The 26,586-nt window shown below is 42.2% G+C and overlaps 2 protein-coding genes across 5 annotated transcripts in view; both read right to left on the bottom strand.

The window, feature by feature from the left end:
* LOC112216303 (probable phospholipid-transporting ATPase IIA) overlaps nt 1-17,097 on the bottom strand; it is a 43,595-nt gene extending 26,498 nt beyond the window's left edge. For 2 of the 4 annotated variants that reach the window (XR_006079109.1, XM_024376192.2), the window contains exons 1-7: nt 16,535-17,096; nt 10,073-10,217; nt 5,349-5,462; nt 5,105-5,213; nt 3,185-3,243; nt 1,456-1,507; nt 155-249 (exon numbers count right to left, since the gene is read on the bottom strand). Coding sequence is in view for 2 of the 4 variants with exons in the window: in XM_024376192.2 (XP_024231960.1) it covers nt 155-249; nt 1,456-1,507; nt 3,185-3,243; nt 5,105-5,213; nt 5,349-5,462; nt 10,073-10,217; nt 16,535-16,602 (642 nt within the window). In the remaining 2 variants the exon portion in view is untranslated. Of the gene's footprint in view, nt 1-154; nt 250-1,455; nt 1,508-3,184; nt 4,688-5,104; nt 5,214-5,348; nt 5,463-10,072; nt 10,218-16,534 lie in introns of those variants that run through there. The other 2 variants (XR_006079108.1, XM_024376193.2) reach the window with 2 other exon arrangements.
* Nucleotides 17,098-17,524: 427 nt separating this feature from the next.
* Nucleotides 17,525-25,722, bottom strand: LOC112216302 (sal-like protein 4). The gene is made up of 4 exons (XM_024376191.2): nt 25,525-25,722; nt 20,514-23,054; nt 20,065-20,375; nt 17,525-19,868 (listed from the first exon to the last, which is right to left on the bottom strand). The coding sequence occupies exons 1-4, from the start codon at nt 25,589-25,591 to the stop codon at nt 19,449-19,451; spliced, it is 3,339 nt and encodes a 1,112-aa protein (XP_024231959.1). The 5' UTR covers nt 25,592-25,722; the 3' UTR covers nt 17,525-19,448.
* Between the last annotated feature and the right edge of the window lie 864 nt (nt 25,723-26,586).

Below are 26,586 nucleotides of genomic sequence, written 5' to 3'. Positions count from 1 at the left end.
ACATGGTCACTTATCAATAAGCGATAAAAATTCCAAGAACATCCCCCAAAAACATGAGATGTGGCATTACTTTACTACATTTTTATGCAGTCAGTGCAGTGCCAGCATCGTATTCTACTAAAAGATAGATCAGCCATCTGGTCTGGTGACTCACAGCAGCAGTGGGCAGCCTCTGAGTACAGGCCACTGGGTGGCGTAGTTTCCAGTCCGTCTCTCCGTCCAGTTGGTCAGTACGCAGGAAGCAGGAGCCTAGAACAAGGCAGAAGTGAGGAAAATAACTGATACAGAATGGAGTCAGACACCTCTAGGGGGCACCGTTGTGTAGGCTTTAGAGATTGCAGAAGCATTCAGAGTTATAGGGCCTCTATGGTACAAATAACTACATTCTGTCCATCTAAAAAACTAAATGTGTTACCCTATGTAAATAATGATAATTTACAAACTTGTACATTTTGTCACATGCGTCAACTTCTAGTATTATTTTATTTGGTGCATCCTTCATCCACTCTATCTTTCAACATAAACATATCTTACCAAACGACTTACTGCAAAATAGTGCTCAAATATGAATGGTGCCCAACTGCACATTACTCTGGGGATCAACAAGAATGTGAAGAGGTATCCATGCCAACCCAACCCTCATCCCCCCACAGCCTCCAGTAACCCCAGTTCCTCCTGGTCTGCGTCATCCTGCCTGCCTGTCTATAGCTCAGAACACTGGGCCTAGCTAGCCTCTTCATAATTGACCTAATGGCCTCCATGTGTCAGAGAGATAACCAACTAACCACTCTTTCCAGTAAAATAAACATGTTGTTTTTCCTCCCCCCACAGGAAAGCACAACCACAACTAAGCATGCTTCATCTAGTTTGTTTTACTCCAAATCAAGATAATAAAAGTGTAAGGTTGTCGTACTCCAAATGTTTTATTGCATGTTTCCGATGGATCCTAACAGCTGCTAGTTATCGAGGGGATGGTGGTGTACTTGTTTAGAAAACAACAAGCCTGGTGGAGATGGCATTGTTTTGCATGGGAGCAATTCATTCTGTTTCTGTCACCACTCTTTCAAATCTCATCCAATAACACATTTGTTTATTCAGATTAGGCTCAGTCTTTGTACCTTGGTTCCCCAGTTTTCTCTTTGCATTTTATATGTTCTTTCTATTCTACACTCTGCCTGTCTTGGGGATTTTCCTTAGGAACTAACTTGCATTTTAAAAGACAAAAATGGTCAGGGGAAATGAATGGACCATGCTTCTTCTGTCTTCTACCACAACCCGTCCCCCCCAACCACCACTTTGAACGATAGCCTACTGGACCCAATTACAATTTAGACATTGTTGCACTTCCTGTCCTGGCTCTAGGCTAATCCCTTCACCTCACCACCCTTTTTAAACATGCCATTACCCTAACTATCCTGTTTTGGAGATTTGAATGAATGACCAGCAGATGTTTACCATTTCTTTCAGAGGTCCTTAAGAAGATCATGTCAGCAGGAACTCGCTGGTTCTACAAAGGCAGATATAAAGAAAAACACGACTTCAACTTGCATCCTGTTCTTCTAACCCCCCTATAACTGTGGACGTTCAGACTTTTGCTTTAATGTGCTACATTACCTGCATTCAGCTAGTCACAATAATAATCCCTGCAGCAAATCATCCAGCCTTACCCTGAATAGGAGCCTGACCAGGCTTTACACTCTGTTTGACCCAGACTCCACTGTGACTGAATCCTGGTCAGCGTAATTGGAAGATGAATTCTCAACACTATTTAAGTTGACAGATTTCAAAACATTGAGCTGGACATTGATTATTTTAAGTGGTCGATGGGTTTAATAAAGATTCACTGTGGCACTTCAGATCCATGCGGTGGTACACATTTTGAATGTTATTTAAAAAAAATAATGTTTTAACAGATTTCAAAATCAGAAGATCATAACAATTCAGAGTTCGATTTACTTTCAATGTGTCTCCTCGGTCATGGATAAAAAATATAAAATGTATAAAGAGAACAACGTGTGACCTATCCTTCAAAGACTCCCAGAATCCACTCTTTCTACAGTAGCCAGTAAAAAAATACTGTTAGGAGTTGGAATGTCTATTAGAATTACTTAAGATACTTTTAACAACATAGTGGCGGCAGGTAGCCTAGCGGTTAGAGCATTGGGCCAATAACCGAAAGGTCGCTAACTCGAATCCCCAAGCTACAAGGTGAAAAATCTTTTGAAGTGCCCTTGAGCAAGGCACTTAACCCTAATTGCTCCAAGGTCCCTGTTGATAATGTCTGACCCTGGCCATGACCCCACTCTCAGGGGGAGTTGGAATATGCAAAAAAAAATCAATTTCACACATGCGTATAATACATACTTGTACATGTGAAATAGGACAAATATAACCTACCAAATTATATTTTATTATAATGTTACCAGTGAATTTGAATGGCACAATTGATTGCCTTGTTTTAAGTTTCCCACATGGATATGCCAACTTAATGGCGTTTTAGGTGAAGTATCTGGTAAGAATGCATTGGTATTTTCTGGGTGGTCTATATCCTACTAATCTCGACTAACCCAGAACTTTAATCTTGCGTAATTGGTCAGATGCTCGATTAAGTTCTGGGTCCATACGTGTTAAGAGAAGAGATAGAAAACAACGAGCAGAACCGAAATGAAGAGCTCCACCCTCTCTCTTTGCAAGTTACGGGCAAGTCTTTGGGCCAAATGTCCCCTCTCCTTCCAAAATTCAAAAGATGCTAACACCTGCAAAATCGTGATTTGTCCAAATAACCAGTGATGAAAAACCCAAGCACTGGAACTAATGCTGCCGATCTCACACATCCCATTTTATCATGACAGATCTACAGTACCATTTATGTAGCCTGTCCACGAGAGATTAATATCCTACAAGTGTTGCTTCAGTTTTTTTGTCAATGTCATCAATAATCCAAGTTTGGTTTTCTGATCTAATTAAGTTCATTTAAAGTTTGTGTCAGTTACGTCTGCATTGAGCTTGACAGACTCAAGCTCAGAAACTTTGATCAGAAGATTACAATATCTTTAACTCAAGTCACCAGTCTAGCAGATTAACAGACCAATTATTTGTCATATTTGGCAACTTTGCTATCCTGTCATGTAGTTTGCCTAATACATTGATGCAGTTGAGGCGAAATCTATAAAGTGATTCAAACCTTTTCCACGATTATAAGGTCTCCAACTTGAATGCCACTACTTTTCACCTTCACAGTGCCTGAAATAAAAACAAACGTAAAATGAATATTCAATAAGCGTTTTCAGATTGCAGAATGTTGAGTTGACTAAATTCAATTTGAAAATCATAATGGTATTGTGGTTAGATCAGAAATTAATGATGAATGTTGTTTTATGGACATTCCATTCCTCTTAGGAGAGGAAGAATAGAGTAAAACAACCCAAACAAGTACAAATCTAAAACATCCATGTAAACATTCACATGGCTCACACAGGTTTTTTATGGAAGTGCGACATCCTGGTACCATTAACGTCACTCAAAGACACTGTTAAAACACTAGTCTTCTCTTCTCATGGCCCATACATACAGAAACACTATTCAGCTCACTGTTTACGCCAAACTGTCTCCTCCAGGTTACCTTGCAAATGTAGACAACTGTTGTTGTAGATTTCCTTCCACTAAAAGTGGGGGGAAAGTCATTTTCCATGTAGGCCTTCAGATCTGAAAGAATGTTGGGAGGGTGGGGGGAGTTGAGCCTTTTCTCTCATTCCATTTGGAATGAACAGGCAAAATTGTTTGGAGCGGGTCACTCACCCTTGACCTTTGCTGTGACCTCATGCTTTTGCATATGTAATACATTAATATTGCTATGCATTTAGATTTATTGGGCTTGAAAACCCATTCTGTTTCACTTGGTTTTATCATCTGAGTTTAGTCTACTTTATACACAAATCTGCTAACACAAACTAAACTTTCCCAATAAGCTTCAGAAATAATTGGTCAGAAGTCAAAATACTAAGGAGAAAGAAACTACTTTAAAATTATGAATCATACATTCCTACAGGATGACACAAATCCTTGGTGGACGACTGACATCAAAACATAAATTAACAGCATGTTTTGCTCGAGTAGCTACTTTCTCAAAGCAAAACAATCTACAGGCATTTAATGCCATTATCTCTCACACCCTGTGCAACAAGACAAGCCACTGAGGCCACAATCATGGAAGCAACCATTTATTGTGTTTATTGATAAAACAAGCTGCCAGATCAAAGGGGAAAAGTGATGAAAACCGCAAGAGGTCTCCAGGCTTTTATTGCTAGTAGCACTTTATTCCAAGCCCTCTTGTGTACACTTTTACATCCCTGCTTTGAATTAGCCATCACTCCCCTCCCACTCCCCTCCCACCCAGGACCCACTCCCCTGTCAGCTTAGACAGGACCGGACCAAGCTCATACAGTTAACTGGACTGGAGACCAGGGTTGGGGTTAATTCCAAAAATTCAATTCCCTCTCCCAGGAAATTCCATTTCATTCAAATTCCAGGTCAGTCTTTGCATTCAGAGATAATTAAATTCCTCTCAATTTCAATGTTAGGTAAATTCCAATAATTCAATATTATCGCCAACAATTCCACAAATTCCAATTAGAACTAAATTCCCTCCGGGTTTCAGGCTGATCATGTCACTGTTCAGACTGCCTCACTATATGGGAAATATAGAAATACAAGTTAAAATAAATCTTGCAATCAACTTTTGATTCTAAATGCTTTAATTCCATTCACTGGGAAATCCAATTCAAGTCAATTCCAAGGATTAAATGTGTTTACAATTCCAATTCAAACAGTTCAAACAGTCTAAATCCAATACTATTTCAATTCCATAACATGAAGATTGTTGAAATTCGAATTCAAGAATGTAACTGGAATTTAAATTTGAATAGACCCCAACTCTATTGGAGACACCCACTATTCAGGTACTTGTATTATACTGAATAGAAGCATCAGAAAACTACTGTAGGTCATTAATTGGTTGGAGTGGTTACATTGGACCTGTTTATGAAACATATTTATGTTGTTGTTTATTCTTCTTATTGGGTACCAACTGCAAACAAAATCTTACCTCTTATTGAGAGCTTGCTATATATCTGTGAATTCACTTCTTTGTCTCGACAATAACATCTGATCTCTTCAACTGCTTCTCTCAAAATGGTAATAATCAAAACAATTCCCTGAAATACAAAAATATAAGACAAACCTTCTAAATGTGTAAATTTACAACAAGTATCTTGTTCTAAAGCAAGTGATTGGTGGATCATGTGAATACTTGATGCTATATTACTTTGACAAAATGCTACACTGCTTACCAAAGGAACCCAGTAGGTGTACAGAGCACCTAGCCGGAGCTCATTGACAAACTGAGAACAGGCCAGGAGCAGAAAGTACAAGTTGAAGAAGTACTTGAACTGATTAAACAGCACCTGAGAAAACAAAACAGAACAATATGATTTCACAAATCAGCCAACCACAAATATGTACGTACATTAGGGGCATTATAATACACTGCTCAAAAAAATAAAGGGAACACTTAAACAACACAATGTAACTCCAAGTCAATCACACTTCTGTGAAATCAAATTGTCCACTTAGGAAGCAACACTGATATACAATAAATTTCACATGCTGTTGTGCAAATGGAATAGACAACAGGTGGAAATTATAGGCAATTAGCAAGACACCCCCAATAAAGGAGTGGTTCTGCAGGTGGGCACCACAGACCACTTCTCAGTTCCTATGCTTCCTGGCTGATGTTTTGGTCACTTTTGAATGCTGGCGGTGCTTTCACTCTAGTGGTAGCATGAGACGGAGTCTACAACCCACACAAGTGGCTCAGGTAGTGCAGCTCATCCAGGATGGCACATCAATGCGAGCTGTGGCAAGAAGGTTTGCTGTGTCTGTCAGCGTAGTGTCCAGAGCATGGGCTACCAGGAGACAGGCCAGTACATCAGGAGACGTGGAGGAGGCCGTAGGAGGGCAACAACCCAGCAGCAGGACCGCTACCTCCGCCTTTGTGCAAGGAGGAGCAGCACTGCCAGAGCCCTGCAAAATGACCTCCAGCAGGCCACAAATGTGCATGTGTCTGCTCAAACAGTCAGAAACAGACTCCATGAGGGTGGTATGAGGACCCGACGTCCACAGGTGGGGTTTGTGCTTACAGCCCAACACCGTGCAGGACGTTTGGCATTTGCCAGAGAACACCAAGATTGGCAAATTCGCCACTGGCACCCTGTTTTCTTCACAGATGAAAGCAGGTTCACACTGAGCACATGTGACAGACGTGACAGAGTCTGGAGACGCCGTGGAGAACGTTCTGCTGCCTGCAACATCCTCCAGCATGACCGGTTTCGCGGTGGGTCAGTCATGGTGTGGGGTGGCATTTTTTGGGGGGGCCGCACAGCCCTCCATGTGCTCGCCAGAGGTAGCCTGACTGCCATTAGGTACCGAGATGAGATCCTCAGACCCCTTGTGAGACCATATGCTGGTGCGGTTGGCCCTGGGTTCCTCCTAATGCAAGACAATGCTAGACCTCATGTGGCTGGAGTGTGTCAGCAGTTCCTGCAAGAGGAAGGCATTGATGCTATGGACTGGCCCGCCCGTTCCCCAGACCTGAATCCAATTGAGCACATCTGGGACATCATGTCTCACTCCATCCACCACCACGTTGCACCACAGACTGTCCAGGAGTTGGTGGATGCTTTAGTCCAGGTCTGGGAGGAGATCCCTCAACAGACCATCCGCCACCTCATCAGGAGCATGCCCAGGCGTTGTAGGGAGGTCATACAGGCACGTGGAGGGCCACACACACACTACTGAGCCTCATTTTTACTTGTTTTAAGGACATTACATCAAAGTTGGATCAGCGTGTAGTGTGGTTTTCCACTTTCATTTTGAGTGTGACTCCAAATCCAGACCTCCATGGGTTGATAAATTTGATTTCCATTGATAATTTTTGTGTGATTTTGTTGTCAGCACAATCAACTATGTAAAGAAAAAAGTATTTAATAAGAATATTTCATTCATTCAGATCTAGGATGTGTGTGATAAAGCGCGTCTCGGTGAGAGGTGTAGGAGTCAGGCGCAGGGATTTTTCTTTGAGAAGCGTGTTTAATGTAGAGATCTGTACTCATAGTCCACCAATACAAAATTGGCCCAGATGAATGTCCAAACAACGCGCTCGAAGGAAAACAAACTCGTGTCAGTACACGGAGGAACAACCACAGTGCCGACACTACATACACATACGTCAATGCGAAAACAATAAACCGCATAGAATACTGAACACTAATACTCACAAGCTTAATCCTGCACGAATTACGGCAGGTAACAGGTGCCCTATATACCCACAGAAATCAAAGCAATTGAAACCAGGTGTGAAAAGGAACACAGACAAAACAACCAGAAAAAGAAAAAGGGATCGGTAGCGGCTAGTAAACCGGAGGAGTTACCTTCGGTAGAAGTCGTGACAATGTGTGATTTTAGTGTTCCCTTTAATTTTTTGAGCAGTGTATATGCACGTGACAAGATATTGATCACTAAGGGTTCAGTTGAGACAAAAATAAGCTTATAGTTTCAGACATATCCACACACAAACACACATTCTAATATACAGAACCAGTCAAAAGTTTAGACACACCTACTCATTCAAGGGTTTTTTATTTATTTGGACTATTTTCTACATTGTAGAATAATAGTGAAGACATCAAAACTATGAAGTAACACATATGGAATCATGTAGTAACCCAAAAAGTGTTAAACAAATCAAAATATACTCTATATTTGAGATTCTTCAAAGTAGCCAATCTTTGCCTTGACGACAGCTTTGCACTCTTGGCAATCTCTCAAACAGCTTCATGAGGAATGCTTTTCCAACAGTCTTGAAGGAGTTCCCACATATGCTGAGCAGCTGTTGGCTGCACTCTGCAGTCCAACGCATCCAAAACCAATCTGAATTGGGTTAAGGTCGGGTGATTGTGGAGGCCAGGTCATCTGATGCCAGCTCTGTTACTCGAACTCTGTGAAGCATTTATGTGGGCTGCAATCTGAGTTGCAGTTAACTCTATTGAACTTATCCTCTGCAGCAGAGGTAACTCTGGGTCTTCCTTTCCTGTGGATGTCCTCAAGAGAGCCAGTTTCATCATAGCGCAAGGTGGTTTTTGCGACTGCACTTGAAGAAACTCTCAAAGTTCCTGACATTTTCTGCATTGACTGACCATCATGTCTTAAAGTAATGATGGACTGTTGTTTCTCTTTGCTTATTTCAGATGTTCTTGCCATAATATGGACTTGGTCTTTTACCAAATAGGGCTCTCTTCTGTATACCACCCCTACCTTGTCACAACACAACTGATTGGCTCAAACGCATTAAGAAGGAAATTAATTCCACAACTTTTAACAAGGCACACCTGTTAATTTAAATGCATTCCAGGTGACTATCTCATGAAGCTGGTTGAGAGAATGCCACGAATGTGCAATATTGTCATCAAGACAAAGGATGGCTACTTTGAAGAATTTGTTTAACACTTTTTTTGGTTACTTCATGATTCCATGTGTTATTTCATAGTTTTGATGTCTTCACTATTATTCTACGATGTAGAAAATAGTAAAAATAAAGAAAAAACGGGAATGAGTAGGTGTTCTAAAACCTTTGACTGTTACTGTATATATGATATATCTCAACTTATACATCAACTTTTCTAGTGCCACCCACAGTCAAGTATAGATTTAACAGTCTCACATAGCTGAATTTCATTACTACCAATGTGCAAGATTACTACAAAGGGAAAGTTTGTGTTCTCCCATTGCTACTGTGAGTAATTTCCTCAACTACTGACAGGTGACAGTGAACACTCACATAACAAGAATAATGTGTTGATTTGAGAATGTGTGAATTTGCAATGCAAAAAAGGACTGGTCTTCTTGTTTTTCCTACTTTTAATGCATGACTTAATATCCAAAAAGGGCACAATGTTTAAGACTAGATAATGTTTGAAAACCAAATTCATATGAAAATTAAGCTCAGAAAATCAGAAAGTTAAAATAAAATGTTCCTTACTATTCTTGCCGTGGTTTAGCTTTAATTAGAGACTCAACAACTACAGTAGAGGCACACTAGTCTATACGGCACAGGCTAACATGAGTGGTCATTTGATTAGAATCCGTGTCCACCAACCCCCTATTCGAATCTATGGGGTCAGCTCTACTGCTCACTCTCCCCTTTGCCACTAAACCGCTAACTCCCCTTTGCCACTAAACCGCTAACTCCCCTTTGCCACTAAACCGCTAACTCCCCTTTGCCACTAAACCGCTAACTCCCTTTGCCACTAAACCGCTAACTCCCCTTTGCCACTAAACCGATAACTCCCTTTGCCACTAAACCGATAACTCCCCTTTGCCACTAAACCGATAACTCCCCTTTGCCACTAAACCGATAAACTCCCTTTGCCACTAAACCGATAACTCCCTTTGCCACCCGATAACTCCCCTTTGCCACTAAACCGATAACTCCCCTTTGCCACTAAACCGATAACTCCCTTTGCCACTAAACCGATAACTCCCCTTTGCCTAAACCGAAACTCCCCTTTGATAACTCCCCTTTGCCACTAAACCGATAACTCCCCTTTGCCACTAAACCGATAACTCCCCTTTGCCACTAAACCGATAACTCCCCTTTGCCACTAAACCAATAACTCCCCTTTGCCACTAAACCAATAACTCCCCTTTGCCACTAAACCAATAACTCCCCTTTGCCACTAAACCAATAACTCCCCTTTGCCACTAAACCAATAACTCCCCTTTGCCACTAAACCAATAACTCCCCTTTGCCACTAAACCAATAACTCCCCTTTGCCACTAAACCAATAACTCCCCTTTGCCACTAAACCAATAACTCCCCTTTGCCACTAAACCAATAACTCCCCTTTGCCACTAAACCAATAACTCCCCTTTGCCACTAAACTAATTGCAGCTTGTTGTGTTGTGAATGAGGAGCAGATGGCGGTTGCTTTGTTGACCCGGAGTACCTGACACTCACCCCTGGGAGGAAGGTGAAGAAGTTGTACTTCTGGTTGTTAATGACGTTCCGGGGGTACCTCTGCTCCCTCTTCTCTGGGTGGCCCAGCCACACCGTCCGCGGCCGGAAGTCCCCCATGCCGCAGCACCGAGACCACGGGCAGCACCTGAGGAACACCAGTGTAGTTCATCATTAGGGCTAGTTTCCTGGACACAGGTTAAGCTTACTCCTAGACCTGTACATCACAAAGAGTCTCAGGGTAGTGCAGATGTAGGATCAGTCTTGCCTTTTTATTCATAATGAGTATATGGACAGGGGGGGACAGATCAACACTCCTACTCTGAGATGCTTTTGAACACTGGCCCTAGACTAAAAACAATGCTCAATGAAGAAATTCCAATACAATGCTTTTTAGTCTGTGTCCGTAATAATCTGTGTCCGGGAAACTGGCCCTTTTAGAGTTTTCCTCTCACTGAAATGCCACCACAACAATATGTAAATACTACAGTTGAAATCAGAAGTTTACATACACCTTAGCCAAATACATTTAAACTCCGTTTTTCACAATTCCTGACATCTAATCTTTGTAAAAAGTCCCTGTCTTAGGTCAGTCAGGATCAACACTTTATTTTAAGAATGTGAAATGTCAGATTAAGAGAGAACAATTTATTTCATCACATTCCCATTGGGTCAGAAGTTCACATACATTCAATCAGTATTTGATAGCATTGCCTTTAAATTGTTTAACTTGGGTCAAACGTTTCAGGTAACCTTGCATAGCTTCCCACAATAAGTTGGGTGAATTTTGGCCCATTCCTCCTGACAGAGCTGGTGTAATTGAGTCAGGTTTGTATGCCTCCTTGCTCGCACACGCCTTTTCAGATCTGCCGACAAATTTTCGATAGATGAGATCAGGGCTTTGTGATGGACACTCCAATACCTTGACTTTGTTATTCTTAAGCCATTGGTCACAACTTTGGAAGTATGCTTGGGGTCATTGTCCATTTGGAAGACCCATTTGCGACCAAGCTTTAACTTCTTGACTGATGTCTTGAGATGTTGCTTTAATATATCCACATAATTTTCCTCCCTCATGATGCCATCTATTTGGTGAAGTGCACCAGTCCCTCCTGCAGCAAAGCACCCCCACAACATGATACTCCAACCCTGTGCTTCACAGTTGGGATGGTGTTCTTCGGCTTGCAAGCCTCTCCCCTTTTCCTCCAAACATAACGATGGTCATTATGGCCAAAGAGTTCTGTTTGTTTCACCAGACCAGAGGACATGTCTCTAAAAAGTACAATCTTTGTCCCCATGTGCAGTTGCAAACCGTAGTCTGGCTTTTTTATGGATTTTTTGGAGCAGTGGCTTCTTCCTTGCTGAGCGGCCTTTCAGGTTATGTCGATACAGGACTCGTTTTACAGTGGATATAGATACTTTTGTACCTGTTTCCTCCAGCATCTTCACAAGATCCTTTGCTGTTATTCTGGGATTGATTTGCGCTTTTCACACCAAACTACCGTCATCTTTAGGAGACAGAACGCATCTCCTTCCTGAGTGGTATGACAGCTGTGTGGGGTCCCATGGTGTTTATACTTGCATACTATTGTTTGTACAGATGAACGTGATACCTTCAGGCGTTTGGAAATTGCTCCCAAAGATGAACCATACTTGGAGGTCTACAATTTCTTTTATCTATCTGAGGTCTTGGCTGATTTCTTTTGATTTTCCCATGATGTCAAGCAAAGAGGCACTGAGTTTGAAGGTAGGCCTTGAAATACATCCACAGCTACACCTCCAATTGACTCAAATTATGTCAATTAGCCTATCAGAGGCTTCTAAAGCCATTACATCATTTTCTGGAATTTTCCAAGCTGTTTAAAAGGCACAGTCAACTTAATGTACATAAACTTCTGACCCACTGGAATTGTGATACAGTAAATGAATGATAAGTGAAATAATCGGTCTGTAAACAATTGTTGGAAAAATGACTTGTGTCATGCACAATGCAGATGTCCTAACCGACTTGCCAAAACTATAGTTTGTTAACAAGAAATGTGTGGAGTGGTTGAAAACGGGTTTTAATGACTCCAACATAACTGTATGTAAACTTGCAACTTCAACTGTATGTTTCCTACGATGGTGTGGAATGCTTCCGTCAAGCAATAGGGCCATAGAGGTGGGTCCTGAGTCAGTAAATATTGGCATCATGTGTTAGGCAGCAAGGCCCTAGTTTCATACACACTTCAACAAAATATTCCACTTCATCTAAGCAAGCAGCCAGCAGGTAACCTAACCTTATGGCTTGCCATGTGTCACAATGTTCAGATCAAATATTGTATACATATTCTAGATACTAATTACTTGGATAATTAATCACTGACTGTGGATGAAGTGAGAAATGTAACCCCTTCTAATTCCAAAAATAGGAAGCTGTGTTCAAACTAGGGCTGACTGCTTGCTACAAATTGGATAAATGCAGAACCTAATTTTTCAAGATATTTAGTATAATGAAGTTACCCTTCCAGATGTGCGAGACAACAACTTCAGAAAAGTCCACTCTGTATTGGAGTTAGGCGAAAGCATGCATGTCAAATTTATTCATATTGAAATAAAATAAGACATACTGCCCACTTCCACAAAAGATGGAATATGTGAACCAATGAGGTTTACATTAAGAAGTCAAGCTACAGTAGGCCTACTTTATTTTAAAAAGGAAATATTACATTTCAAGAACACATATGGAGCTCCTCCAAGGAAACGGAGGACAATCCCCTTTAGTGAATTTCAAAAAATAAAAATAGTGAAACATTAAAAAGTTATCCTTTTTAGATAAAACTACACTAAATATATTCACGTCACCAAATGATTGATTAAAACACACTGTTTTGCAATGAAAGTCTACAGCAGCCTCAACAGCACTCTGTAGAGTAGCACCATGATTTAGCCAGAGGACAACTAGTTTCCGTCCTAGCTCTGGGTACATTGACTTTAATACAAAATCTAGGAGGTTTTGTGGTTCTCTCCCCCTACCAGACACAGTACTTATGACAACTTCCGGAGGACGCTCTCCAACCTATCAGAGCTCTTGCAGCATGAACTGACATGTTGTCCACCCAATCAAATGGTCAGAGAATTAATCTAGTAATTTAATCAAAGAGAGAGACAATAGTTTACTTTTATTTTTTAACAAATGAATTTCTTCAAAAATGAAGGAGAAGCAAGAGAGGAGAGCTAGCTATATTTAGTTGTATTTTTGATTAACTTTCCCGAATGCAGCCAGCTAGTTTAGCCTACTCAAACACCTGGCTCAAACAGAGAGGCATGCAATGTTAGCTAACTAACACAGGAACTCTTCCAAGTCAAGGTAAGCTTTAGGTTTTATTCATTTATTGCCACGGGGGGCCGCCAGTGTAAATCAAATCAAATTTGATTTGTCACATGCGCCCAATACAACAGCCACTTGATTGGATGTTCAGGAGTAGAAGATGTTTAGTAACCTTTTGGACCTAGATGTGCCGTACGGTAGCAGAGAGAACAGTCCATGACTAGGGTGGCTGGAGTCTGACAATTTTTTGGGCTTTCCTCTGACACCACCTAGTATAGAGGTCCTGGATGGTAGGAAGCTTGGCCCCAGTGATGTACTGGGCCGTACGCACTACCCTCTGTGGTGCCATGCGGTCGGAGGCTGAGCAGTTGCCATACCAGGCAGTGATGCAACCCGTCAGGATGCTCGCGATGGTGCAGCTGTAGAACCTTTTGAGGATCTGAGGACCCATGCCAAATATTTTCAGTCTCCTGAGGGGGAATAGGTTTTGTCGGGTCCTCTTCCCGACTGTCTTGGTGTGCTTGGACCATGTTCATTTGTTGGTCTCCAAGGAACTTGAAGCTCTCAACCTGCTCCACTACAGCCCAGACGACGAGAATGGGGGCATTCTCGGTCCTCATTTTCCTGTAGTCCACAATCATCTCCTTGTCTTGATCACATTGAGGGAGAGGTTGATGTCCGGTCAGGTCATTAACCTCCTTCCTATTGGCTGTCTAGTCATTGTCTGTGATCAGGCATACCTCTGTTGTGTCATCGGCAAACTTAATGATGGTGTTGGAGTCGTGCCTGGCCGTGCAGTCATAAGTGAATAGGGAGTACAGGAGGGGACTGAGCATGCACCCCTGAGGGACCCCAGTGCTGAGGATCAGTGTGGCTGGTGTGTTGTTACCTACCCTTACCAACTGCTTGCTGCTGACTGTACTTGCATGATTGTAGTGGGTTTACTAATGTGTTTGTTCTAATAAGGCTGTAATGTAACAAAACCTGAAAAAGTCAAGGGGAATGAAGGCTATTCCATGAGAGAAATTGCAAAGAAACTGAAGATCGCTGCTCCTTTCTACTCCCTTCAAAGGAGTAGTACACAGCGTTGTATGAGATCTTCAGTTTCTTGGCAATTTCTCACATGGAATAGCCTTCTGTTCCCAGACTGTTCCCATAGACTGACGAATTTCAGAAGAAAGATCTTTGTTTCTGGACATTCTGAGCCTGTAATTGAACCCACAAAATGGGCCTCTGTATGCCTATGTAGATATATGATTAAAAATCAGCCGTTTCCAGGTACAATAGTCATTTACAACATTAACCATGTCTACACTGTATTTCTGATCAGTTTGATGTTATTTTAAATGGACAAAAAATATATATATTTAAAAAACAAGGACATTTCTAAGTGATCCCCAAACCTTTGAACAGTAGTATATATATCACACACACACACACACACACACACACACACACACACACACACACAAGAACACCTGCTCTTTCCATGACAGACTGACCAGGTGAAAGCTATGATCCCTTAGTGATGTCACTTGTTAAATCCACTTCAAATCAGTGTTGATGAAGGGGAGGAGACAGGGTAGAATGATTTTTAAGCCTTGAGACATGGATTGTGTATGTGTACCATTCAGAGATGGAATGGGCAATACAAAATATTTAAGTCCCTTTCAATGCGGTATAGGTGCCAGGCTCACCGGTTTGTCAAGAACTGCAACGTTGCTGGGTTTTCTACGCTCAACAGTTTCCCATATGTATCAAGAATGGTCCACCACCCAAAGGACATCCAGACAACTTGACACAACTGTGGGAAGCATTGGAGGCAACATGGGCCAGCATTCCTGTGGAACGCTTTTGACACCTGGAAGAGTCCATGCCCCAACAAATTGAGGCTGTTCTGAGGGCAAAAGGGGGGTGGGTGCACTCAATATTAGCAAGGTGTTCTTAATGTTTTGTATACTCTGTGTACACTGAACAAAAATTTAACACAACAATTTCAATGATTTTACTGAGTTACAGTTCATAAGGAAATCAGTCAATTGAAATAAATGCATTAAGGGGGGGGGGGGGTTACTCAGTATTAGGTGTTCCTAATGTTTGGTATACTTAGTATATATGGTTGCTTATCTTAACTAATTTGCAGTTCATTTAAATCTTAACATTGAAATGCTCTGACAAGCACCATCTCTGAGATTGACTCTTCAAATCGAATTGTTTTGGTCACATACATGTTTAGCAGATGTTATTGCGGATGTAGCGAAATGCTTCCTGCCTGAGGGGAGGATGGGTACATGAGAGGTGAATAGGGGTTGCCCAGACAGGTGTGTAGCCTAGACTTGGGTGGCCTGCATTAGGTTTTACTTTAACATTTGTGCAATTTTATGAGGGCAATATTATCATTGCATATAATATCAGGAAATATTATTATTATATATAAAATGCACTGTGTAATAATAAGTCACATCATCCATATTATGTGTCTATCAATAGATAGTCATGGTGGTTTGCTGTCCCCTAAACCAGGGTTTCCCAAACTCGGTCCTGGGGCCCCCCATGGGTGCATGTTTTGTTTTTTTGCCTTAGCACAACACAGCTGATTCAAATAACCAACTCATCATCAAGTTTAGATTATTTGAGTCAGCTGTGTAGTGCTTGGGCAAAAAACGAAACGTGCAAGGGGCGTGCCCCAGGCCCGAGTTGGGAAACCCTTCCCTAAACAAGTGCTGATTCTTATAGTAAGGCCTGCCCTGTTTGGGCTGGTTCAACGCAATGACACAAAGAATGTCAGTCAACCATGCCACATTACCCCAATTTAATTTGAAACATAATGCGGAGGGTGTTGTTTTTTTATCGGTCTATATGCCAATCTAGTCCCATGGATACTTAACAATAGGCGATTAATATTGTACTAGCATCGACAGGACGGACAGCACTCCGAACAAGGATGGATGATACATATTTCCCTAAACAAGCCGTCAATTGTTCTGTTAGAAAATAGGTTCGTTTCATCTTGAACGTTTAGAATATACGGTTACAATGGAGATATTCGTCTGTGGGTTTTGAAAACAATTCGTGTTATCAGCCATCGAGCTAAATAACAGCCTAACGTCGTCGTTCTTAACATTTACAGTGTATACAACGTATTTTGTTCTTACCCATTCCTGTTTTTATTGTCGTGTCTTTTTTTGTCTCTCACTGGTTGCAAAGCAATATTGTCCGTCATTCCTGCAGCCCCAGCTGACGGTGAAGCCAGACGAAGTCCACCTCGCTGTCTGCGTTCTGGGCGGAAGCTTTTCTGTGTGTCAGTGGCTGCTTTGTGCTTGCTTCAGCTAGTGCCTTGGCTCTTCTCCATCTTAGCCGATTCCATTTAGCTTTATCAAATAGGTTAGAATTGGTGTGATGACATAGTATTTAAAAATATGAACCTATAGGCTTTTTCCCATACCATACACATCTCCAAGGGTTTAACATTTGTCTTTTTTTCTCTTCATTCCAACAGGCCTAGTGGCTTGTCCAGAGTAATGCACTGATCAGATAACTTTAAGCCAGTAGCCTATGTATGCTCCATCTTGCTCTCCATTTCAAGAGACACATTCGAATAGGATACTTTAAGATTAGGTCTATACCTGCAACACCTGATGGGCCCCGTTTTGGTGGATAATTGTTTTAGTGGTTGGATAACCCTATTACGCGAATTTCATTTGACTAACCATCCGACGACCGCTCTAGGCTCTTTGATCAGTCACAAAAACAGATTGTTGGGGGCATTTTTGAATAGACTGCTAGTTGGATGGAGATGTAAATTTATTTGGATGCAAATTGACTTGGGCGCAAATATTCATTCCTGGTACAAAGTGAGATCAGCAACCAAACCAACTCCAAGTGTGTGATCAGAAGGAGACGAGATGGAAATCAGGGGTGTGCACTATGCAAATGAAAGAAAAGTAGCAAGAACAGACCCACGTTATCCACAAAGTGCATGCATGCCCTGACAGAACAGAGCATTTTGTTGGCAGGACTGTAACAAACTCTTCATAGACAAAACTAAAGAGATCAACTTCATACAATGAAATTAAAACACTGCAAAATCACGTGGTTTTCAGAATAAGTCATGGCATGATGGGGACAGAAAACAGAATGCAAACCAAAGTTGGAAAAGTCACCCTGATTTTTATTTTCACAAGACCAGAAAGTAACATTTAGGTGACAAGGAAACTGAAAGGACATAAGACATTTACATTGTAAACAAGCCTAAACAGGCTCAACGATTCTTCAATTGTAGAGACAACCTCAAAGCAGATCTGACATGATTAGATTTTTTTAAACAAAGGCACAACTTGGTAAATGCATTTTAATGGGGAATGTACAAAAGTATTCTAGAGTTCATCTGCGCATTCAGAGTTGTGCAAAGAGTCCAGTGATACATTCATTACAACTCAGTAGATGAGGAACGAAAGCATATCTTTGCTTACCCAGAATGTATCAGAGCGAATATACCTTTGAAGGTAGGTGGAGGAAAAACAAATATCTAAATGAGGTAGAGTCACCCCCAAACGCTCTGACATGACACGTGATATAAATTAACAAAAAGTTTAAGATTCAACGGTTGATAAAAGAATGTATAGTAGATTTGCACATTCATCAATCAATGGAGAGAAGTATTGAAATGTCACTTAACAAGGTTGGCAATTGAGTGGAATATCGAGTCAAATTCTGAAGTCAACATTTCCAAGTCCTCAAAGTAAGAAAAGATGACAAATCAGTGATGTGCCCTCTCTAATATGACCACCAAGGTAAACAAAGTCAAGCTGGATGGTTTTGAAATGTAGCCATCAAAATTATAAGCTTAACAAAATGTGAAGAAATTTAAAGTGCAGGTATGATTGAGAGAATTCTGCTTTATATGGTTGCCCCCCAAATTGCATCATATACACATATGGTGCACTACCTTCAACCAGGGCAAAAGTAGTGCACTAGGGAATACCGTGTCATTTAAAACACACCCATATCCTTCAGAAAACAACCCACCGAAAGACGCAGAAGCTCTGCTGGTCGACAAAGGTTAATGGAAGCAAAAATTAAACAATAACGAACAGATCTGTGTAAATATGAGTGGGGGGAAAAAAAGCACAATATGCTACATGGACAAACAGTATCAGTCAAAAGTAACCATTACAATCTTGTGGTGCTTAAAAAAAATAAGACAATAGAGCAACAATTTCAATTCTAGCTAGGCACTTGGCATGAGGTTTTTCAGTTTGAGAGAGAAAGGCAAAGAAATGACTGTCTCAATATATGTAACGTATCTGGAAAAAGTATCAACCTCCAAAATGGACAACTGAGCAAATCAGTAAGCCTATCTGGATCAAACAAAAGTACATGACACCTGACAGAACTCTCTCAGTAGACCACCTCAGAGCATCTCCAAAAGATTCCCTCAAACATTGGGATAAATTGTTGGCCAGTACATAAACTTCCTAAAATGTATTGCACACAATAGGAGTGCCAAATAGTTATGTACTGTGCAGAGGAATCAGAATAACTCCTTGTTTATCGGCACTAAAACAATGGTGTACACAGTCATAAACTGAAGATTTTCTAACACTAGACAAAATCATTTAAAGTACAGGTTCTTCCATCGGGGAGGGAGACATTCTGAAGCAAAGCAGTTTCAGGTAAGCCAGACATTCAACTTCTGGATACAAAACTAAAAGGTCACGCACAGAAATACCCGCATATATTGAGAAAAAACATAAAACAGTAAATACAACTATAGTAGTTATATCTAGTTCAACTAAATACAACAGTTAAGGGATGAATTGTTCAAATGAAAGGTTAGTGAAGAGCTGCATCATTTAATTTACTGAGCCTTTGCAAAAACCAGATATCTTCAGCAAGGGTTAAGGACTATCTCCTAAAAGTGTTGGAATAGCTCATGTTTATTGTACCTGGACCTAGTGGCAAATTTTAGCCAACATTGCTACTATGAACATTCAAAAATCTGCACACAATCAATGGAAGAAAAAAAACTAAGCTACACCAATAAAACTGCCTTCTCCCATTTCAAAACTAGTTCACTGCAATTTTCCCTTCCTCCATGAAATGTGGGAACTGAGATTTGGCCACACTCTCTGAGCCATTCTTCTCCATCTCTGCCATGGTGGCAGGCAGGCCAGAGTGGGACCCATCCATTTCCATCAGGCCTCCAGTCGAGTGGAACAGAGGACCACCGGCCAGGCTACCAGGCATACCACCATTTTGGATCACAGAGATCTCGTTAGTCTTCATGGACAAGCCGTTGGTGAAAGCAGCAGCATACTGGTTCCACAGAGACTGGTCGAAGTTCATTGGCTGAGGATCCAGTTCCTTGGGAGGTGGCATTATGTTGCCAGACTCGGAGCGCATGGCCATCAGGGCCATGGGGTTGTCCAGAGAGAGGCGCTGGCCACGCCTCACAGAGCTGTTCCACATGTGAGTTGTAACATGCACCTAAAACAATTATACATATTAGAATACAAAAAATGTGCCAATGTTCATAAAATCATGATCCAGAATGGATTACTACAGAAAATTACTTAATACCTCCTTTTTGTTGCATATACATTACAAAAGTATCATACCAGATCACAGAGTTCATGAAAGATTAAGGCTTTTACAACATTTCTCTTCTATGAAAGAACCTTACCTTGAGGTTGCCTCTAGTGGTGAAGGCCCTGCCACAGACGGTGCAGCCGAAGGGCTTCTCTCCAGTGTGGGTCCTCTCATGGATCTGCAGGGCACTGGCAGAGGAGAAGTTTTTGCCACAGGAATTACACAGGTGCTGCTTGCTGGATCTACGGGGAGCACTTGAGCTGTCCCTTGGCTGCCCTCCTGCTCCCTGGGGCATCTGGGAGCCAAATAGAGAGCTCATGCCCATGGAGCTCTCTGGGGGAATCTGCATCTCCAATTGGACCAGACTGGAGGGCACCCTCAGGAAAGGAGGCAAATGGCTGGGAGCTGTTCAGAAGGAGAAGATTCCAGTTAATAAACAATACTCCCAGATTACTCCCTAGTCAACCTACACTTAAAACCCTAAAGAGAATGCCATTTATTTATAATACTGCACATTCTAAACAAAGTTGTTTAAATACTTACCATACTCTCCATTAGTGAAGTACAGGCCAGGCTCTTCTTTTATGGTTTTTGGGGTGAAGCTGGGTGCCGTCAGGTCCAGAGCGCCATTGGACTCACTGGCATCCTGAGAGCCGCTGTCAGAGTCTGGTCTAGGCCTGTTCCGAGTGTAATCCTCAGGGAAGGCTAACTCGGGGGACTTTGACTTGCTGCTTCCCACATGGCTGTTGACTGGGGATGAGGAGTGGAAGGAGACAGGGTCTGAGACGGTGGGGCTGCGGCCGCTCTGGTACTCTTGCTCCCGGAGGCTCTCGGAGGCTGAGGTGGACTCTTTGGGGGGCACGCCATCGCTCTCTGAAGCGGTGCTGCTTTGGCGCTGCAGGTTGAGAGATGAGGTGAGGTTCTTCATGTGGTTCCCCAGTGCCGCTATGCTGGAGAACACAGAGGATGGAGTGGCCTGATGGGGTTGGTGCGGTTCCTCAGACACAGATGGTGGGAGAGAATCTGAGGTTTTGCTTGGCTTCTCCTGAGAGTCAAGCTCTGTGTATTGGTCTTCCATGCTCTCAAAGCCCACGGACTTCTCGTCGGGCAGAGGGGAGTTCATTTCTTCAGAGGCCTCTAACTGAGTCTCTGGCATGGGGGTGTTGGGGATCTGGCCTCCCATGTGCATGCGGATGTGCTGCTGGAGAACCACAGCATTGGTGAACTTCTTCTGGCAGATGGGGCAGGAGTGTTGCATCTTGAGGGGCGTGTTGGCCCGATGGACACTGTAATGAGCTTTGAGGTTGCCCTTGGTGGAGAAGGCACGGCCGCAGATCTTACACTTGTAGGGCCGCTCACCTGTGTGTGTACGGTAATGCATCTTCAGGGAGCTTTGGCAGCTGAGCACTCGATGGCAGATGTAGCACTCGTTTGGGTCATTGGTCCTCTTCTCCAGCCCATCCACCATCTGCTGTAATTTGGCCGTTTCAGAGCCTTCATGGTCACCGGGAGGGTCTTTGCCGTTCATGTGATGCAACGCTCCCATTAGCTCATTAGATACCTGGTGGTGCTGATCAGAGCCCATTTCGTGATTGAACGCGGTTGAGGAAATTGATGCTCCGTCACTTCCTGATGATGCCGGTCTTTGGGAGAACGGGTCGCTCCTGAAACCCTCAAACGAAGGCTTGAACCCCTGCAGTGCTGATGGGTGGAAACCTGGAGATGGGATGCCAAGCATTGGCTTCATGTCCACCATGTTGGATTCTTCAATTGGCATTGACATGCCATACGGAATGCCGCTGCTGGTGGGAATGTTGTCAAGGTGTTCTGGCACAGGGTGTGGGTTCATCCTGATGTGAGGGTACTTCTCCTTGTGTCTCTGGAAATGCACTTTAAGGTTTCCTTTGGTAGTAAAGCGGTTTCCGCAGATGTTACATTTAAATGGTCTTTCTCCAGTGTGCGAGCGCAAATGGATCTGGAGCCCACTGTCATTCCCAAAGGTTTTCCCACAGTACTTACACTTGTGCTTGTACATGCTGTCACCCCCAGACCCATTTTTAGACTCCGGCATGTTTGGGATCTTGCTCTTTACTTTCTTAGAGTGATCCATCCCTAACGAGAGGCCAGTGAAGGGACTTTGAAAGGCCTTGGAGCCTGGTGATTGAGGCAGTAACACTGGTAGGCGGTTGGCCAGGTCTGGAAGCCCCTTCAACATATCAGCTTTGGAGGGCATTGGCCCCAGTCCTCCAGCCAGTGAGGTGGGGTTGCTGTTGGACTGGGGTAGTTTGCCCTGTTTGAGGGACTCTATCGAGAGACTCTGGCGGCTAGTCCTCTTACTGATCAGGGCTGCTGCAGCAGAGAGCTGCTGGGAGAGGTGAGCTCCTAGGGCTTTAAGAGGGTCAACTGCTGCCCCTTTGGCCGAGTGGAGGCTCTGTGGAGCCATCATGGCCACCTGGATACGGATCTGCTCAGTCAGGTGGATCTGTTGGATCTGCTGCTGCTGAAGAGCCACCAGCTGTTCCAGGATCATGGGGATGGCTAGCAAGGCCTCCTGGGACGTCTGTGCAGACCTGCGGTTGTTCAAACCAACGTTCGATGAATGCTGAGTGACGGCCACTTTGGTGCCAGGCATGGACTCCAAGGTGACATTCGAATCTTGGAGTTTGGATGAGGTCTGGCTCTGATGGTGACTAATTTCAGGCCTGGGACTGTCAGACATCTCTACCTGGTCTTGTTTGGGTGGTTGTTCTGCACCATTTATTTTAGGTTCTTCCTCGTCATCCATCCTTTCCATAGACTCTGCATTGGACTTTGATAGACAATTACTTCTGGGCTGGCAGTCCCTGTGGTCATTCTGGAAGTCACCAGGGGAGTCTCCTTGTGAGACCTCCTCTGGTACTTCTCTCCCCTCGCCATCTTTCACAATGACTGCCTCATGACTTTTAGTGCAATTATTCTGATGTTCGAGAAATTCAGCCTCATTGAAAAATTCAGCACAGCATTTGGTGCAGACCTTCGCTGTGTCCATTCGAAACCTCTTCACCTCATTTCCAACCTCTTCAGTTTGACCATCTTGTAGAACCCCTGTAATGAAAATAAGGAAATCTCAGGTTAAAACCATTAAATAACAACCAACTAAAGTCAGAGTATAAATTCATTACAGTCTGAATATAAATTAAGTCTTAGTCTGTATATAATTTCAAGTCTGGATATCGGCATATAAATTCAATTGAATCAATTTTTTATATACTGTACTTTAATTTCAGTCACACACACAAATGCATTTTAAATATACTAAAGGTTGCATTCAAATACTGCAATAACTAATGGGCCTCATCTACAAAAGAAAGTCTGCTTTTGGTGGGCAAAGCTTGAATCAAAGCTCTACATTCACGAAAGGCATTTCATCAGATTTTCAGTCAATGCATTGCGAACATGAGGGTTTAGTGCAATTTGGGCTCAGTGCACAACTGGCCCAGCAGAGGGCAACATCTGACTTGAGACAAAAACAGGGGCAACCTGGCTATACTGAAACTAATTTCGACGTAGAAACTGAAATGCATTCCTATATAGCCAATCCTTATAATAACGTATAATTGCTAACATGTTAACCCATACCATATTGTATGGGCCTGTAATAACCAGCCCGAATTTGCCACAATAATGAAAGAATCGTTAGTAACGTATGAACTGCTCCAGAATCTGTTTTCAGCGTCAGAGAAGAGACACGTCATAGTTCCACTCATCGTCGACATCGCTAACGCACTGATACAGGGGCAGGTCAGGTGTTAACTATTAAACAATCTTGTCTACATAACCGGCACTTAAATGTAATTCACAACCAATTCTATAGAAATGACATATGCGTATGCCCAGCAATGTCTTCACACCAGTTGAATTGTCTTTAACTTTCGCACCCAGAAAAGATCAGGGGAAATCGCCCGCATATCAACATCTCATTTACATGCAGTGTAAATTCGAGCAACTTCTAGCAAAATGGAACACGTGAACCGGTATCAATCCTAAAGTGATCATTTTAAGTGTCTGCCCACCCGAGGCAATTTAACAACCAGTCGCATACTCAAATGCTAATGTATCGACTGAGAGGGAGGGGAAGGGAAGGGAGGAGGCGAGGGGGTGTAGACCGCCTGTCTGCATTCTTCCAACGCAATTGTTGCTGGATTTGCTAATCGCTCAGTGGGGAGGGTGAAAGTTGCAAATGGCATTGTAGGTAGACTATTCAGAATCCGTTCATTGTCAAAGAAGTTGCCAATGTTGCAGTGCATAATAACACAGTAGGCGGGAGGAGAACGTTACCTTATCAATCACTATGCAAAAGTGGTCGATTATGACAAGCAGCAATGAACCCCCAACAACCCGCAAAATTAGGGAAAAACAAGTTAAGAAAAAAAAACTATTTCGATTTAAGTCGGGATATGAAATTATATCAAACAAAACAAAGATCAGAAAAGATTGACTTCACAACGTGTGTCCCTCGAATCATATGACCACTTGGTGGCGCATAAAGTCTATCAGATCACCTGGTCTTATAGTTCAATATGGCACAAGGTGAAACCACACAGGGGTTGCCAGTTAAAATGAATGTACGTTGATACATTGTATCAAACAGAACATATAGCTATTCTCTGATCAAATCGGTCTAAGTGTACGTGGCATTAGTAGGCGATAATCTTTCATAAAAGGTGATGTTCATTACTATAGCAACACAAACCGCACCCCCACCCCTTGCTTGCCTACAAACCTACCACTACAGGTCCGTCCATCCCCCCACCTCTCCACATATGTAGGAAAGAAAACAGTCATGCGTTAAACTGGGGGATTTATTGCTTTCAGGTCAGCTTACTCCCGAGTCACAATTCATACTGTCCGACACTTTTGTTGTTGTTAAATGCCACATAACACACTACATCATATTCCATATACACCTACCTAATGATGTAAAGCTACCTACAGAGCAAGTATATTAGTAGGCTATTCAGACACCACATGCAATAAAATCTAATGCCCTAAATGGAGTTAAATTAGGCCTGCGTTAAAAAAAATATTTAAAAAAATCATAAGACGTGCAACTGGTTCTAAAAGATAGCCAACCAAACAATCAGATACTCATATCCTACAACAGTCACGTTAGTGATATTCAGCCAGATGTTCCTGTTTAGTATTTCATAGGTAACATTTTGGAAAATCAACTGAAGTTTAAAGAAAAGTTAAAAGGCAATGTCGTTTAGAGTGGGCTTCTGGTTCACTGACAAAAACGAAATCGATTCATTAAATTGGTCAAATGTTTGCAGTTAAGAAACTCATATGTATCCTATTTTTGCAACAAACAAAACAAAAACAGTTGAAAACTTAAACTCGTAAGTTTATTCATGAAAAAGCGTGGTCGGTTCCAAGGGTCATGATCCAGCCAGGTCAACGTACGAGGAGAAACAATGTATCACTTTCCAATTAGAATGTTGATATCTTGCAACATTGTATAAATATTACCCTGCGCGACTCTTTCTAAAAGTACTTTATCAGTACAAAAACTCACCCTTTTCTGACGAACCGGGATCATCGGAATTAATTTGCTGTGGTTTAGCTTGCTTACGCCTCGACATGGTGCAAACATCGGGAACAAACAGTAACACAATTTTCTTCCCTTCTTTACAAATTCTTCGGGTTGTAAAATTAGCTCCTCAAGTAGAAATGCGCATGTCAACGTAATTATTAGTATCAATAATGCATTGCGATGTATCATGGTCCTCTGACAGCTGATTGGCTCCAGTCCAAGTGCTTACACATTATTCAAATAGGGCCCATTGATGAGAAAAGCAGTGCCATAAGGGGGCGTGAGATGCGATACTAGTAGATAGACGGTGATGGAGGGAGGGAGTTACAGGAGGGACAGATCTAAACCTACCTTATCTGCCATACTTTATCTATGGAAATATTGTCACTTGGATAATCATAATAATATCATTCAACTCCAAAAGTTTGTTTAGAGTACTCATTAGAACAGTATATTTCATAATGTAGAACCATTTTAAATACCTTTGATAAAAAATGATTCCCATGCAGACATGTTGGTTCATATTAATCTGTCCTTTTCTTCCAACATGCAGTCAAATATATTATTTCTGATCCATTAACCCTGCACGCTATCCTTTGCATGTGATCTAGTTGAGCTAAATATAAAATTATTGTGAAAATGTCCCCCCAAAAATGTATTAAGATCATTCATTAAAGTATTTACATTATCATTTTTAAAATTGTTTTACCAATTACTCCCATGGGCTCCCGAGTGGCGCAGCGATCTAAGTGAAAATCAAATCAAACTTTATTTGTCACATGCCCTGAATACAACAAGTGCAGACCTTACCGTGAAATGCTTACTTACAAGCCCTCAACCAACAGTGCAGTTCAAGAAGGCACTGCATCTCAGTGCTAGAGGCGTCACTACAGACCCTGGTTCGATTCCAGGCTGTATCACAAACGCCCGTGATTGGGAGTCCCATAGGGCGGCGCACAATTGTCACAGCGTTGTCGGGGTTAGGGTTTGGCTGGGGTAGGTTGTCAATGTTAAGAATTTGTTCTTAACTGACTTGCCTAGTTA

Source organism: Oncorhynchus tshawytscha, linkage group LG16 (assembly GCF_018296145.1).
Source record: "Oncorhynchus tshawytscha isolate Ot180627B linkage group LG16, Otsh_v2.0, whole genome shotgun sequence".
Taxonomy (NCBI): domain Eukaryota; kingdom Metazoa; phylum Chordata; class Actinopteri; order Salmoniformes; family Salmonidae; genus Oncorhynchus; species Oncorhynchus tshawytscha.
Note: the sequence above shows the minus strand (reverse complement) of the source record. Positions and strands in the feature narration are given on the sequence as shown.